The 17,100-nt window shown below is 50.8% G+C and overlaps 1 protein-coding gene across 4 annotated transcripts in view; it reads right to left on the bottom strand.

Moving 5' to 3' along the window:
• Nipal3 (NIPA like domain containing 3) overlaps window positions 1–17,100 on the bottom strand; it is a 39,383-nt gene continuing 22,283 nt past the window's right edge. For 3 of the 4 annotated variants that reach the window (XM_029476384.2, XM_021161036.3, XM_085838849.1), the window contains 6 exons: window positions 16,273–16,369; window positions 12,804–12,939; window positions 11,105–11,193; window positions 9,768–9,831; window positions 7,716–7,810; window positions 1–3,627 (listed from right to left, as the gene is read on the bottom strand). In XM_029476384.2, the coding sequence (XP_029332244.1) occupies window positions 3,428–3,627; window positions 7,716–7,810; window positions 9,768–9,831; window positions 11,105–11,193; window positions 12,804–12,939; window positions 16,273–16,369 (681 nt within the window). In that variant the 3' untranslated portion in view covers window positions 1–3,427. Of the gene's footprint in view, window positions 3,628–5,874; window positions 5,907–7,715; window positions 7,811–9,767; window positions 9,832–11,104; window positions 11,194–12,803; window positions 12,940–16,272; window positions 16,370–17,100 lie in introns of all 4 variants that reach the window. The other variant, XM_029476385.2, reaches the window with a different exon arrangement.

The raw sequence follows: 17,100 nt of genomic DNA, 5'->3' as shown, positions 1-17,100 counted from the left end.
TCTGCAAGAACTGCTTGGATGTTTAATTAAATACCGCTTTACAATGTTATCTGCACACAGTATACACACTTCTGCAAAATAACACATGCTGTGTCAGTTTTGACATTTAACAAAAATATAAAGCATCTACAGAGACTATGTTCTAGAGTGACTTCATTTACAGGGTGGTTTCAGTGTCAGCTAGAGTTGGGTCACGTTTGAAATCTGCGAGCCTGCAGGGTGGGCAGGGCTCAGTCCTTCTCTGATGGCCACCTGCGTCTGTTCCCACGATACCCTCAAGCTGGCCAGGTCCACTGGAAAGACAACCTCCCCCCGACCCCCAGTACTCAGGTCCATGATGAACCCCAAACCTTAGTGCTGAGAGTGTGAGTACCATCAGGCCACAGCATGGAGTCAGGACCCCACCTCTGAAAGCAGCAGTGTGCAATCACATCTGTTCTAATGTCTAATCTGGAACCCAACCCGCAGAACAGAGATTCGGATCGGGGTTCAGGGAGGAAGACAAGCGAACAAATGAAGTTCAACCCATGGTTAATGAACCTGTTGGAGTGCCTTGTGGCTGGGAGAGAGACCCTGTGGCCAGGGGAGTTCAGATGGACACAGTAGTACACATCTGTAATCCCAGCACTCCAGAGGTGGAGGCAAGAGGATTGAGATTTCAAGATCAGCCTGGGCTACAGACTGAATGCCTGGCTTCAGGATAGGGGTGGGGAAGGATGGGAGTGGGTGGGTGATGTCAGAGCCACGAGGGAAAACAGGGTTGTGGGTAGAAAGTTGGTCTTCCCCTTCCTCATTCTACCAACAGGGCAGCCCTGCTGTAAAATGACAATCCAGTGACACCTGGGGCCAAGCAGGGCATCTAGGACTGTGGGGGAACTCGGGTCTCCCACTGCCTGACTGCCCTGCCCCATCTCCACTCAGGAGCTCAAAGGCCTTTCTGCTCATCTCTCATGGCTCTTTTTGTATGATGGTAGCTACTGTCCCCAACCTGAAAGCCATCAAGCTGCCCAGGCCCCAGGAAGCAGTTCCTGGGTGGCACGGCCTACCTCTTCTGCATCACCTGCGGTTACAGTGCACCTGTATCTCAGGCTGGCCATGGCTAAACAGCCCACAGGAGCAGGGAAGGGGCAGAATGAGGCTGGGCATACATACCATGCCAAAATGATGGGTGCCAGCCCGGGTTTGCCACAGGGAAACCTGCTTACTTCTTTGCGTACACCACCCACGTCCCAATCCCTACCAGCGATCAGAACAGAAGCTTTCTTTGTTCTTAGGGGCCTGGAGTCTGACCCTGAAAGGTGACTTCTTGCTCCATCTTTCTCTGCTGCCACAGAACAGGGTCTCGTTCCCAATAGGTGCTGACTCTGTTATGCTCTTCCTTGTGACTCTTCAGTGGCTCCCATGTCCTCTGGGATACTTGCCTCTGCCAGCCAATCACACCTCTTTTATGATTATCTTTGCTGCTAATCTTGTTTTGAGACAGGGTCTCACTTGGTAGTCCAGGTTAGCCTAGAATTTGCGGCTATCCTCCTGAAGGAAAGAACAACGTCTTCCAAGTCACGGGTGTGAGCCACTGTGCTTCAGGTCCACTGCTTGTCTTTCGATATTCATCTTTTATCACATCCCTGGGCTCTTTGGCAACCCTGGTTCCAACCTCTGATTTTCCAGAGCTGCCCATTTCCTTTCAGGGCGAGGGTGTGATCACCCACTTCTCTAATCTTAGCTATATTTCCACCATGATTGCATGGAAATCGTTTCCAATCGGAACAACTATTGAGTTCAGGGCTTAGCCTTATGGCAAACCTCCGTGAGGCTAGGCCTCTCTGCCACACAGCCTGCCCTGCCCTAGGTTCCTGGTGTGTCCGTCCCCCTGCAGTCCTGGTGGGCAGAACTATGTATAATGCTTGTAGCTTTGTGGGTGAGAGATATATGGTAAAACAGCCCCCAGGACCTCAGAAAAGCACCCAGGGCCTACTGCTGTTGGGCTGAGTTGAAGAGCCCTTTCTCTGTTCCCATTTCAACCTCAGGCATGCGAGCCACAATACAGACATGGTCAAGAAGAAATACAGAAGTGGTTGTAGGCTCTGTAGCAGATGGCAGAGTTCTGAAGTCAGAGCACTGTTTGGGTGTGAAGAGACATGCCAAGGACGGCATATCAAACACTGACCTATTAACACTGCCACTCTCCAGTGGTGTTCACTGGGTAGGGACTGCCACAGGTCCGAAGGGCCCATATAGCTTGCCTACAGAGCCCTGAGAGGGTAAGAAACTGGAGGTTTAAACTTTCTGGGTTGTGTGGTCCCTTGGGAATTAGTGGTCTGTGAGAAGGCTTCGGAGGGGGTATGCTCTCTGGGGCTCAGATCTCCGAGATGATGCAGGCTGTTGGGTCCCATCCCAGGCCCACTGATCCAGGTCACTCCAGTTGGAGCAAGGAATTTACATTTTAAAGAAACTCCTCGGAAATTCTAATGCCTGTCAAAGCCTGCAAGCCTTTGCCAGCTATTCTCAAGTGTGTGCATTGGTTGGGGAGTGGGGGAGGGAGAGGGGGAGGCCACTCACAGAATAAACAGGAAGAAAGCTGTAGACCTGTGTGTGAAAATGCCTGTTCTGCCTGAACCAGGCTGTGAAATAGCAGCTGAGGCTTAGCTAGCGGGAGAAAAGGGGAGGACGGGGAGGAGACTGAAGTGGATCTTCAGGAGACTCCGACTCTCCCAACCTTTTTAACTAGCTGGAAACAGAGTGGGCTGAAAGCGCCCCCCCCCCCCCCGCTCCTGTCCCCCTCTGCCTCTGTTCTCTCGGCTTCTTTGGAGGGAGGAAGCAATGGAATAATCTCTAAGGACTGGAACGAAGCCAGTTTTCAGAACAGACCCAGTAAACACCGCCCGGTCTTCACAGATGGACCCAGGCGATGGGAAGGTCCATGTCCGCCAGGAAGGTGCAAACGACTGCTTTTTCCACGCAAGGTTGGCAAAAGGGACAGCAGTATCCTCTGAGTTACAGAATGGTGAGTGAACTAGGTAGAGCTGAGACATGCGTGCTGGGTAGAGGAAGACCAATGGTGGAGGTCGCCAGCCATTTGCTGGATTTGCAAAGAGGGGGCAGACTCACTGTCTTGCTTTTACTCCAAGGAAATGTGTGGAAGCCTGTGACCATTACCTGACGCTCACTGACTGTCCAAGGAGATAAAATGGCTTCAACTTCCACTAGCTTAACCGGCCACATAGCCCACCTGGGATTCTCCCCTGCTATTTGAAATTTCCAAAGCCAAGGTCATCGAATGGCTTCTCTGCCCGAGAGACAGGGGCCTTGCAAGGCCATCTTGTACAGAGTTTTTTCTTCTGAAACCAGGATACTTGAAAGGCAGTTTGTTCAATGAAGAGTGGAACCATGGTGACCTCCGGGCAGTGACACCCCAAAGGGAGGCCGATCATTCCTTCTTGGTGTGCTCCAGGACGCGGTAGGGAACCCCAGGGGTGCTCCTGGAGCTGTGCTCCTCCTGCATGACGGGCAGTGTGGCCGGGGTGTAGAGCTCAGAAATGCTGTCGTTGCTTTCCAAGGCTCCGTAGGAGAAAGAAGCTTTGAGGTCAGGCTGGACCGTCGTCCCTTTGGCATGCATGTCCTGCATACCTGAAATGACATCCATGTGCCCAGTCATCGTGTGGGAAGGGCCACTGCACTTCCCTCCCTCTCTCCCCACCTCAGAGCCACCAGAGCTCATGGGCTGATCAAGCGCCTTACTGATTCCCAGATGCCTTAGACTTAAGAGGATCTATTCACACGTACACTGGAGGAAGGGAGGTGTGTATCCCGAGTGGCAGATGGACAGGACAGAACACCGTGCCTAGGAGTGCTAGATGCCACTTTGCTGTTGAAATAACTCAGAATTCAGAGAGGTTTTCCCCATCGAGGAAATAAAGAGGGGGACTTTTGCAGCCTGGATACCCAACATTGGGATGGATGGAGGGAGTGTTTGTCCTTTGACCTTGACACTCCGCATCTGTATGCAGGGTGAGGTGTGATTCCCATAGTTTAGGACACGCTGATGTTGGTTTTAAATTTACACGTAGGGGGAAACAAAGCCCCTAGTTTGGTTTTGTTGCTGTTGTTGCTGTTGTGTTAACTACTGTTTGTAGAGACGGGGGTCTCACTATTTAACCCTGGCTGCCCTGGAACTTTCTATGGACATCAAGGCTGGCCTTGAACTAATAACCTTGGCTTCCTACATGCTGCGCCGTAGGCCTGCATCTCCACACCTGGCTTAAAGAGCTGTCTCTGTAACAGTCTTCTACAATCTTTATAGGCAGGACGCCTGATCACTTGGGGGCGAACACCTTTCCTAACTAAATGCCAAATGTCTCCAGTGAAGGACGAGACAATTGTCCTCTCACTTCCTGACACGCCTCTGCCCCAGGCTAGGCCCAACTTGACAGTGGCCAAGGTGTGCCAGGATTTAGACAGCAAAATATCCTATTTCAGACATTCACCCAATTTTGTCCCATCCGATCCTTAAGGCCGTGGGGGAGGACTAGACACAGCTGGAGGCAAGTTCCCAGAGAACCTTGGGAGCTATTAAGAGGCAGGGACAGGGTTTAACACAAGGGTGTTTAAACTCTAAAGCCCACGATCTTAACTGCAGTGGTATACTGTCTCCCGATAGACCTAACTTAATCATTAAACAACGCTAGGGCAGAGAAAAACTACCACCCTTATTTCCTGGATAATAAAACAGGTTCCACGAGGCAGAGTAGCCCGCCTACATAGGGCTAAAGAGCAGCTGGGACTTAGCACCAGAGCCTGCAGCTTTGAATGCCAGCTGGGGAAGGCCTGTGCCTTCCACGGGACACAGATTCAATGGATGCTTATTTCCAGGGCCAGTTCGAGAGTGTACGGCCCAGGCTGGGACTCCGGCTCCATCAGCCACGTGCTTTGCTTGCTTGCTTGCTTGCCTGCCTGCCGAGCACGCACAAAGCCTTGGTCTGGATCCCAAGCATCTCATACAATTGGGGACGAAGGCACACATCTGTAATCCTAGCACTGGGGAGGTAGAAGCAGGAGGTTCAAAAGTTCAAGGCTATCCTCAGTCTATAGAGAGAGTTCAGAGCCAGCCTGGGCTACAGAAGACCCTGTCTCAAACAAACAAACAAACAAACAAAAAAACAAACATCTATGGTTTGGGGCTCCCGCGTGTGGTGGGGCAGGCAAAGGAGTCTGCTGCTCAGGAGAGAGCTAGTGTACATGATTATAAAGTACTGCATAGCTGTGAACTGTATCAATATCTCCTGCCTTATCCCACCATTCCATAAGAGTCTGTGTGTGTGTGTGTATGTATGTGTGTGTATGTATGTGTGTGCACAGCAAGCATTCTATGTACCTTGCCATCTACTTAGCCCCAAAACTTCAGAGTTTTTTAAAGCAAAATGGAAGCAAAGGCAAAGTTAACCAGGCATCTACCACATCCCAGGCACTGTGTCAGAATCCTTGACACATGTGGCCCACAACCCAGAACTAAGGAGTTCTCCAATGCATGAGGGTAAGAGGGCCTCAACACGGTGGGAAGGTAGCAGCATCTGAATCGGAGCCAGGCCATGTGAACTCTGTGTGTCCAGCACGGTTGTCTCAGCAGCCAACAGGATAGGGTCTCCTCTCTTCAACGCCTCATTCCCTAATGGTCATGAGGTCCAAGAGCCACACCCCCAAACTGGCCACACAATCCTGGTGTCTAGGATCATCTGATCTCACCCCCCTACTTCCCATGGAAAAATACATCTGTATGTATGTACAGAGGAACATGTGTATGGACAGACACACAGTTTATAAACACACGGACACACGGGGGACATACACATACTCGCACACACGGAGTTGACACCTCACCTATCTGGGATTCAGCTATCCAGCGCCCTCATCTATCCGGAACACAGCCGAGAAACAAGGAAATAAGCAGAAAAGGCGTCTGAGCAGCCAGGTTCGACGTTAACAAAGTCCACGCACTCACAGCCCGAGCCCTCAACTGTCAGGAGAGACCTCAGGGCCCGACTCAGCCACTCTGCGTTTATCCACGTGTGGCTGAGTTGGGTCAAAAGAAAATGCTGACTTGGGGTTCTCTAGTCTTGCTCAGGCAGGCTGGCCACAGCAAGCAGGGCAGATGGCAGCTTTCACGGAGCAAGATAAAAACAAACAAACAAACAAACCGGTAAGCGAATGCAGCTGGGGCCACTCGGCACAGGAGCACATCAGCCAGTCCTGAGAACACACTTGGGTCATGGCATCAAAGCCTCAAACCTGGGTCCTGTTGCTATGGTGCCCAGGCTGGTCTCGAACTCACAATCCTCCTGCCTCGGCCTTCCAAATGCTGGGATTGCAGGTGCATGGCACTGAGGACATTTAAGCACTGCCCTTGACTAGGCGGTACCTTATGTGGCTGCCATATGCACTCATGCTTTCTTCACAGATTACATAACTGAAGAATGCGTGGTTGTGTTGTGGAGCGATGTAGGAGAGACAGCAGGCATGACCTGGTGGCCAACCTACTTGGCACACTGCACTTCTAAATAAGAAACACGGCACGCTGTGCCCCTGAAAGTCAGAACACTGAATTCTCAAGTAGCGGAGCTGGAGAGATGGCTCAGTGGGTAAGAGCACGGACTGCTCTTCCAGAGGTCCTGAGTTCAAATCCCAGCAACCACATGGTGGCTCACAACCACCCGTAATGAGATCTAACGCCCTCTTCTGGAGCAAGCAGGTCCTACTGGAGTGAGCAGAGGTCCTAAATTCAATTCCCAACAACCACATGAAGGCTCACAACCATCTGTACAGCGTACTCATATACATAAATAAATCTCTGAAGTAGTGTGAGTAGCAGGTAGCTGGCCCACGGAGGAGTCTGAATTCTCCATGTCTTCTTTAATGCACTTCTTTCCCATACAGACCTGGTGGTATGAGCTCTCACTGTCCAATCAGAGGTAAGGTGCTAACTAACCAACCACAGCCAATAGGCTTCCACCATATAAGTTGCTCACATGCATTAAAGCAGACGCTATTCCTGAAATCCTCTCTGGGGTGGTTCATCTCCTAGCCCTTTTTACCAAGCCACAGGCATTGCTGTCTTGTCAGGGGAGGCCCCAGTAACAATAACAGAGCGAGGGCCAGCGAGGGCCATCTTAATCAATTTAAAATAAAGACTGTTTGGGGTTCAAGGTTAGTGGGCAGAATTTACATCAGCCAACCTAACCCAGGCTGGTCCAGTCTTTAACTGTCCGACTCTGAGCTTTTCTAATTCACCACAAGCCCCGCTTCTCCCTATCTTTGAGCTTGTGTTCTCAGTGTGAGCCCTTATAGTGTTGGGTGTCATTCATGTTATTTTTCTTCTTATTTTTCTCCCCTGCTATGAGCACTCTGTCACCGCAGGCTCGAAGCTTGGTACTGTGGGTTGGAAACACACCCGGTGTGAATCGGGGTTTTCTGTAGAAGAGCCTCTCTCTGTGTCAGACCAGGGAGCTGGCAAGGGGTTCTCAAGGCCGACTGAGATGTCTCAGCTGTCACCTCCTCTTGAAAGAGGAGATTCGAAGAGAAGCAAACCAACAAGGACAGGGCTAGAACTCACACCACAGCACACTTTTCTGCACCTCGCCCAGCACTGGCAGTCTAATTTCCGACACCAAGCAGCGGTCATTGGACAGGGGCAGCCGGCAGGATACAGGAGGTTTTATCGTTACCTGGCATGGCGTCCATGGAAATATAGGGCTCGAACGGAATGGCCTTCTTTCTGTTTCGAGTGATTAGGAACACGCCCAAGAAGGCGATGAGGCACCTGAAAGAAAGGAGACAGGAGAGGAAGAGGAGAAATGAGGCCAGGAGCAGCCACTAGGAGGGGGACTTAAGGGCGAGTGGCAAAGGGTGGCTGGCTAAAAGGAAGGCTGAGATCGTGGGGCCTGAAAGCAACCAACAAGGAACAGACGCCCTGAGTAATAACAGTCATGGGGGGAAGAGTGTCGGGGGCGGGGATGTGCATCCGCAGTCCCCACGAGCTGGGTTCAGGGTAGACTAGAGTCACGATCTGCAGTGTATGGCCTTATCCGCTGCCCTTCACCCAGCGTTCTCAGAAGCTTGCCCTTTAGAAAGCTGTATTTTTCCTTTCCTTCCTTCCTTCCTTTCTTTTTTAAAGCTTTATTTATTTATTTTATGTATATGAGTACACCATAGCTGTCTTCAGACACCAGAAGAGGGCATCAGATCCCATTACAGATGGTTGTGAGCCACCATGTGGTTGCTGGGAATTGAACTCAGGACCTCTGGAAGAGCAGTCAGTGCTCTTAACCACCGAACCATCTCTCCAGCCTAAAAGCTGTATTTTTGAAACTAAAAAAAATTCTTTTTTTTTTTTTTTTTTTTTGGTTTTTCGAGACAGGGTTTCTCTGTATATTCCTGGCTGTCCTGGAACTCACTTTGTAGACCAGGCTGGCCTCGAACTCAGAAATCCGCCTGCCTCTGCCTCCCAAGTGCTGGGATTAAAGGCGTGCGCCACCACGCCCGGCAAAAAAATTCTTTATGACTTTAGGAGTGCAGTCGGTATACAAGTCTAGCAAAATGAATGAACACAGGGAAGTCCCGTACTTCCCAGTCCAACTCCCCCAGGAGGAGCTGGAAGCGGGATTGCCTTCAGATGTTCTCCCTGTGTGACTGTGTGACTGTGTGAGTGTGTGTGTGTGTGTGTGTGTGTGTGTGTGTGTGTGTGTGTGAGAGAGAGAGAGAGAGAGAGAGAGAGAGAGAGAGAGAGAGAGAGAATATGTGTGTCAGTCTCCCAGTGTTGCTCTCTCTGGCCTGGGGTTTGTCCTGTAGTTCAGGAACACACAGGTTTATCTGCCTCTGCCCCACCTGCCTGCCACCCACAGGGCTGGGGTCAAAGGTCTGTGCCCCCCTGCAACACCCCCTCCCTTACCACTTGATTTTTCGGGTTTTTTTTCTGTTTGTGTAAACGAGACATTTCTCCAAATCAAGGTGAGATTTACATGCAGGGATGTATGAGTGCCAACAAGAAAGATGGCCGGTGTGTTTACATTAACTTGGTGTATCGTCCCCTTCCAGGTCAAGATCAAAAGATCTCTCTCTCCCTAAGGTAAGGGCTCTCGAGCTGCCCAATGCTGCGACCCTTTAGTACAGTTCCTCAGGTTGTGGCGGCCTCCAACCATAAAGTTATTTCATTGCTACTTCATAACTGTAGTTTTGCTACTGTTGTGAAGCATAATGTAAATACCTGACACGTAGGATATCTTTTATGTGACTCTTGTGCCAGGGTCCTTCGAACCCCAAAGGGGTTGCGACCTACAGGTAGAGAATCACTGATCTAGAATGTTCTACGCAGCTGAGGGTGACCTTGAATTTCTGAGCCTCCTGCCTCTACTTTCTGAGTGCTGGGTTTACAATTGTGTGCCAAGAGGCCTAGTTTTCTGTAGTGTTGGGGATGCCAGGGAAGACCTCTACCAAATGAGCCCCAGCCCCATCTTCCTTCTTCTCTTCACGCTCCGCCATCCCCGACAGTCTCTACCACCAGACGTCTCTCCCCACAAGCTAGATTTACCTGATTTTAGAAAGGACCAGGACAGAGAAGGAGGCAAGGCTTGGAGGGGGGGATAAGCTGCTCACTCCGGGGGTCAGCCCCCTCCAGCTCGATGCTCTCCCAACTCCAGGCCCATGACTGAAGCAAAGGGCCGGGGGCAAGGCCTGGAGGGAGGCTCCCCCTTGTCCTGGTTAGATGGGGTGAGACTCACCCCAGTGCAAACATACAGATGTGCAGAGCTTCCTCCCCAAGGAAGTCCAGGTAGAAGATCGCACCTGCGCAGCAGCAAGGGAGAGAAAAGACAGTAAGGTAACCATTTCCGGATCTGCCCCGTGCCCACCTGGCTAGGCTCTGGCTGTATACTCTTCCCTACAGGGCACTGAAGTGATCAGAAACATTAGGATTAAAACTTTTGGAGGCAGGGCTGGTGAGATGGCTCAGCGGTTAAGAGCGCCGACTGCTCTTCCAAAGGTCCTGAGTTCAAATCCCAGCAACCGCATGGTGGTTTACAACCATCTGTAGCAAAATCTGATGCTCTCTTCTGGAGTATCTGAAGACAGCTATAGTGTATTCATAATAAATAAATAAATAAATAAATAAATAAATAAATAAATATTAAAAAAAAAACTTTGGGAGGCAGACGGTCTTCTCTGCCAGCCCTCTCAGGCTCTTCTATCTCCCTATTAAAACAAGCCAACCAACAGTCTTTTGGTATAATATTAAAACTTTCCCAGCTGTACAGTGGTGGCGCATGCCTTTAATCCCAGCATTTGGGAGGCAGAGGCAAGTGGATCTTTGAGTTTAAGACCAGCCTGGTCTACAGAGTGAGTTCCAAGACAGCCAAGGCTACACAGAGAAGCCCTGTCTCAAAAATACACACACACACACACACACACAAACTTTTCCAAATAGCAAAGTTCTCATATATGCTTTCAATAGGATCTCCGATCATTAACCACAGTTCACAATAATTTTCCTGCCTTAGCTTCCCACAGGCTCAAGCCACCATCTCTGGTTGGGTGGTTTCTTCTTTCATCTTCTTCCCCGTCCCCTTTTTTTGACAGTCTCATGTAGCCTAGGCTGGCCTCGAACCCCTTATTAGATGACCTAAAACTTCTCCTTCTCCTGCTTCTGCCTCCCAAGTGCTGGCTGTCAGGCAGGCCCAGGCAGACCTGGTTAATGCAGTGTGGGGGATGACTCCCAGAGACTTGTGTGCACAAGGCCAGCACTCTACCCACGGAATGCCCAGCCCCAGCCAAAACTATTGAAGAAGCCCTAGCCTTGGACCCACAAGCAGGAGGACCAGGGGCTGTTTGGATTGTACATGTTACAATCCTAGAAGGGAGGTGTTATTAGAGTGTAAAACCGAGCCTCAGAGAATTCCCTGAGCCCTACAGTTGGCATATGTTTACTGGATGGCAAGCCTCCATGTCTACATTCCACACCTTCCACAGAAGCCCAGGGCGGAACCAGACCGCAGAATCAGCTGAGCAGTAGCCCCTCCGACCCCTAGGCAGGGGACAGACCCCAATAAAGATCTGCTCTTACCTGCTGTGATGGCCGCTGTTGTGGACAGGATGTAGCCAACGCTGGCGATCAAGGAGGAGTCATAGATCTGGGAGGCTTCACTCAGAAACCTGCAACACAGGCACTTGGGTCAGTGGGCGGAGGGGGAAAAAAGAGAGAAACTTGGGGGTATAAGGTAAGGCATGGGGGTTTCTAGGTCTGTAAGGATGGCCTCTCCCTATTACAGGGTATGGTGTATCCCAAGATCTGGGGTCTATACCTGGCCCACAGACAGGCCAGCCTGTTGTATGCCTCTGGCTGTATGGCTCTGGCCATTGCCACACCCTTCTCCTCATCCCTGATCCCCACCTCAGAACAGAGCTGCATCTGGGTCCACACATCCCAGGGCTCTCTCTCAACACCAGTCGCATCCAGCCCAACATTGTTATTTTTTAAATATTAGAAACATTATTTTAGTGGTTACTGCAATAAACGGGACACAGGGGAATTAGCACTGTTCCTAATGTCTGTCTGTGACAGGCACCACCTTCAGGCGGGAACCGATCCTGTCCTCTCTCGGTTGACATTCCAGTTGGCGCTGCACGGCTGCCCACATGAACGCTAACCACTGAGATAACCATCTGTGTGTGGGCTAAGTCCCTGAGAGCCAGAAGAAGGACAGTGGCTCTGAGTGCTGCAGGGGGAAGGAGGAGCTTGCGTGTGCCCTGACTGGGAGACCATTAGTTCCTGAGAGATGGCAGGAGCCCCTGGTTGCCTGCATCACCCTGACCTTGAAGCATGGAGCTATGGACTGGGAAGGGATTCCCTGTGGGAGGGCAATAATGGTATTGAAGGGCTAAAAGTCATAATCAAAACGACAGCAGTGACCAAGCTGATGCTGTGTGGACACCTCGTGGGGGCCACTTCAGACCCGTGGGTCTCAAAGAGTGAAGCTGAGTCCCAGAAAAGCCCAGTAAGACTGGAGGAGCAGGTGCAGAGAGTCCAGTCTGGGAGCCTGATGTCTGGGTTTGGCTCTCCACCTGTCACTTCCGAACTCCCTCTGCCTCATCTGTAGCCTGGGACAGACAACACCATTTCTGTGTCCCCTAAGAAGATGCTGTGAGCACAGGAAAATGAAAGATGGGCGTCACCACCACTAGCAGCAGCTAATGCTATGGCCCTCAAAGTCAAGTGACCGGTGGATGCTGAGGCCAGGTCAGAGCTAGGAACCTGACTTTCAGGCTAGCTCAGCCTCACTCATCGCCTTGAGACTGTTAGGTTGACTCGCGGCTGTCACCTACACTATTCATGGAGTGCCACTAGCAGGACTCCGAGGGGGCGGGACATAAGCCTCAGGATCACTGAGCTTCATTGTCACCTGGGCTCAGAGGGAGAAGAGAGTGTGCACTCCTCTCCCTGTGAGGTCCAGGGTTAGAGTTCTCGGGGATGAGAAATGACAACTTGTTCTTCCAAGCAGACAAGAACATGCCTCTTAGGTGACCACAAGGTATTCTCCTCAAGTCCCCACAGGGCACATGACAGGGAGTGAGGCTGCTGCTCATACTTTGAGGCAGAAGGCGCACTCAGGGTAAGGAGGTGGGGGGAAGGGCAGCTCAGCCCCTCCTACCCCCCAGGAACTCATCTCCACCCAGAGACTAAACCCCCTCCCTGTAAGTTCTGGCTTCCCTATAACTTTAAAACAGAACAGAATTAGGCCCAGAGCGGAGGGAGCACAACGTACGTGGCCTGATAGATGGCGGTGGCCACCATGCACACCACCATCACGTAGAAGATGGGGTAGTCCAGCTGCAGGTTGCCTTGGATGGACAGCACCAGCATCCCTGACACGGCCTTGACTGTCACCACTGTCATGGAACCTGTGAAGAGAGAGCAAGCGAGGGTGTGGGAGGCCCAGGGGGATGTAAGGAGTCTGAATGGACTTGGGGACAGAGGTGGAGGGCCATGGAGCTGCTCTGGTATGAAGAAGCCACTGAATAGGTCTCCCTTGCCTGTGGCTCCCAAGTCTGGAAGGACAAGTCACAGGAAGGGAAGGGAGGTGCCCACAGCTATTTCCAAATGTCACCTGACTCTACCTTAATGGGCGTCGAGTTCAGGTCTCTGTCCCCAGACTCCACAGCAGGGAGTGGGGATACGGAAATTTCCCGAGCATCAACTTGATGATACTCTCAGGAAAACAGGTAGGGAAAGAACTCAGGGGAGGCAGAGGCAGGTGGATTTCTGAGTTCGAGGCCAGCCTGGTCTACACGAGAAACCCTGTCTCGAAAATCAAAAAAAGAACTCAGGAACTTCGTAACCCTCAGTGACACATATTTGTTTTTTTGTTTGTTTGTTTGTCTAGACAGGGTTTCTCTGTGTAGCCCTGACTGTCCAGGAACTCACTCTGTAGAACAGGCTGGCCTTGAACTCAGAGATCTGCCTGCCTCTGCCTCCCAAGTGCTGGGATTAAAGGTGTGCATTGCTCTCTACCCCTCCCCACTCTATCTATCTATGTATCTATGTATCTATCTATCTACCTACCTACCTATCTATTTATTTTCTGGTTAGGGGCTGGAGAGATGGCTCAGTGGTTAAGAGCACTGGCTGCTCTTCTTTGAGGACCTGAGTTCAATTCCCAGCAACCACACGGTGGCTCACAACCATCTGTAAGTCCAGATCTGGGGGATGTGATGCCCTCCATAGCAATCATACACACATGGGGTGGGTTTTTCCCCCCCTTTTTTTTTTCAGTTGCTTCTCCACCCCCCTTCCTTCCTTCCTTCCTTCCTTTCTTCCTTCCTTCCTTCCTCCCTCCCTCCCTCCCTCCTTCCCTCCCTCTGCCTTCTCTTTTGGAGACAGAGTTCCTTACTGAGCCTGGAGCTCATCACTTTGGCTAGACTGGCTGGCTAGTGAGTACCAGCGATGCTCCTGCCTCTGCCTCCCTAGAGTCAGGACTCCAGGAGCGTGCCCTGTGCCTGGCTTTTCACTCAGGGGCTGGGGAATCCAAACTCAGGACCTCAAGCACTGTGTTGTCTGAACTGACTCCCCAGCCCCCTCTGCACACTCCTTCACTCCCAGAAGTCCCTAGTGCTACATAGCCTTACGCATATGCAAATTAACATCCAACAGGGCTTGACTTGCTTCAAAATTCTAGCTATGTAAGAACGTACTTGTATGATTGCGTGCATGCATACTATGTGATATAAAACACACACAAGAAATGTAACTGGATGCGACATAGAAGGAAGATGGGGATCTCTCCTACACATCCCGTGGCCATCGTGAGCACCATACTCTGGAGACCCATTGCTGACTTCAAAGTGGCTTCAGCTTGCAAACTGTCACATCTGCCAAACTGGTGTTACTCCTAACAACGTGTGTGTGTGTGTGTGTGTGTGCTGAACTGCTTTGTCTCCTCTTTCTGCCAGCTGCCTCATTGGCTTTCTTGTGCCAACCATACAGCACACAGTGCCTTCTGGGACCCTCAGCCACTGCAGGCACTCGTCACCACGCTGTCCATGTCACCAAACAGCAGATGGGCCATGAGGGAAGAGATGTTGATGACTCCGGTCCTAATCACCAAAACCGAAGTCAAAAGGGACAGGAATGGCTTAGGCTGCACCATGCGCACGGGTAAGGATGGTTTGTTGAAACAAGCCAGTTACAAAAAGGCCACATAGGCCAGGGGTGCACCTGTCCTCCCAGAACTTAGGAGGCCAAGGCAGGAGGATTGAGAGTTCAAGGCCAGCTGTCTAAAAAAAAAAAGAAAAAAAAAAGGCAGCAGCTGGAGAGTTGGCTCGGTGGCTCGGTGGCTAAGAGAACTTGTTGCTGTTCAATTCCCAGCACTCACATGGACTCTCATCACCTCCCTGGGCACCAGGCATGAGTGTGGTACGCAGATGTACACACAGGCAAAACACATATACATAAAATAATAAAAATAAATCTAAAAAAAAAAAACCAGCTGAAGATGCATCTCAGTTGGCAAGGGGCTTGTCTAACATGCACACAGCCCCTGGGCTCAGTCCCCAGCACTTCCTAACTGGGGTGGGCTGTGGTCCCAGCACTCAGGAGATGCCTGCAGGAGGATCAGAAGTTCAAGGTGGCAACAGAGGGACTTCAAGGTCAGCCTAGGCTACCCAGAGACCCCCATCTCCGCACAAAGAACCACGTTAGGATGTAACTGCATTTATAGAATTGATAAGATTCACAAAGGTGCATTTATACACAGAAGAAAGGCTAGTGGTTTGCCTGGGGCTAGGAAGAGAGGGGATGGGAGCCACCAGCACTGAGTCCAGGGTTTATTTTGGGGGTGAAAATGTTCTAGGATTAGAGTGTGCAAGCCTGTGGCTATAGTAAAGTCCCTACAGAGGCTTACCTTGAGTAGAGGAACCGTGTGGCATATGAAACCTATTTCGATAAAGCTGTTTTAAGAAGTAGACCAGCTGGGCAGTGGTGGCACATGCCTTTAATCCCAGCACTTGGGAGGCACAGGCAGTCGGATTTCTGAGTTCAAGGCCAGGCTGGTCTACAGAGTGAGTTCCAGGACAGCTAGGGCTATACAGAGAAACCCTGTCTTGAAAAAAACAATAACAAAAACAAAACAAAACAAAAAAAATGCCTGCCAGTGACAGATATTCTCGTGGTTTGGGGGCCCTGTCCCCAAGGTGGGACTGGGGGAAGAACACATATGGGCACCTCTGCCTGTGTCAGCTCGCCTTCCTCCCAACCTTTGTGTACTTTCATTGTCCGTTATGTAGTGTTGTGTGAAGGAGAGCCACCAGATGGCCAGGGGGTTAACAGGAAATGGTACTCTCCTGCTCTGTCAGGCACTGGGTGACACGTAGCATCCATGCCTCAGTCTGGGGTCCACCTTTCCGCTCACCACCCATCCTATTAAAGTAAAGAAAATCTGTCTGCTCTGACTCCATTCCTGCCCTCTGTGAGTGCTGCTGGACAGCACAGGGGTTGCTCTGAGGTGACCTCTGACCTCACCTATCTCACCCTGGGTCCTTCCTCCTCCTGTTGGGTCACTGCCTACACTCACATGGCTCTCTCTTGACCCTGTGTCTGCTAACTTCTATATTGCTGCAGACAGCCCTCTCTGAGTCCCCCACTTTGGACTTCAGTTCTGGACACTTGTCTGTAGCCAGAGCCTACAGCCCCAGGAGCCCAAGCAGCCCCATGATCCCCATTGTCCAGACACTGCTTACCAAGCAGGGCCACCAGGAGGAGAATCACAACGATGCTGTTGGCATTCCTCTCCTTGTAGAAGTAGAGCAGCAGGCAGAACAGGACGATTGCCACCAGCTGCGGGGACATCAGTGACATTAGTAGGGAATTCAATGTGTGTCCCCTGGCCAAACCAAGCCCCGAGTGTGTGTGGCTGAGTAGGGAAAGAAGGCATCTGTTGGGCCCAGTGGCTCACTTAGGATGGAGGGTGTGGTAGGAGGGTTGAGAGTTCAAGACTGGCCAGGACTGCATGGTGAGTTCAAGGCTGGCCTGGGTAACTTAGGTCTCAGAATAAGAAAGTAAAAAGTGGTTTTGGGCAGACAAAAGGCAGAGCAATTTTTAGGACAGGCCCTGGGCTCTATATCTAGCACCAAAAAAAATCAAACTATTGAAAAACCACAAAAAAGAAAGAAAGAAAGAAAGAAAGAAAGAAAGAAAGAAAGAAAGAAAGAAAGGAAGGAAGGAAGGAAGGAAGGAAGGAAGGAAGAAAGAAAGAAAGAAAGAAAGAAAGAAAGAAAGAAAGAAAGAAAGAAAGAAAGAAAGAAAGAAAGAAAGAAAGAAAGAAATCAAACCAAACCAACAAAAAAAGTAAAATGCTACCCCCAGAATGAGACACTCACTCCAGGAGCCATGTGGTCAAGTTACAGGTGTACATTCTGTGTCACCAAGCCTCAGCTGGGCACAGCTCCCAGAGTAGACAGAGGAAGGCAACAGCTGGGCGTGGTGGCCCATGCCCCATCCCTGGGACTTGGGAGGATTTTGAGTTGCAGGCTAGCCTGGGCTATGTGGTGAGACTGAGTGAGACTGGG

The sequence above is a fragment of the Mus caroli genome, unplaced genomic scaffold, assembly GCF_978045245.1.
Source record: "Mus caroli unplaced genomic scaffold, Mus_caroli_1 scaffold_6, whole genome shotgun sequence".
NCBI classification, from domain to species: Eukaryota; Metazoa; Chordata; class Mammalia; order Rodentia; family Muridae; genus Mus; species Mus caroli.
This window is presented reverse-complemented; position numbering and strand designations above follow the sequence as displayed.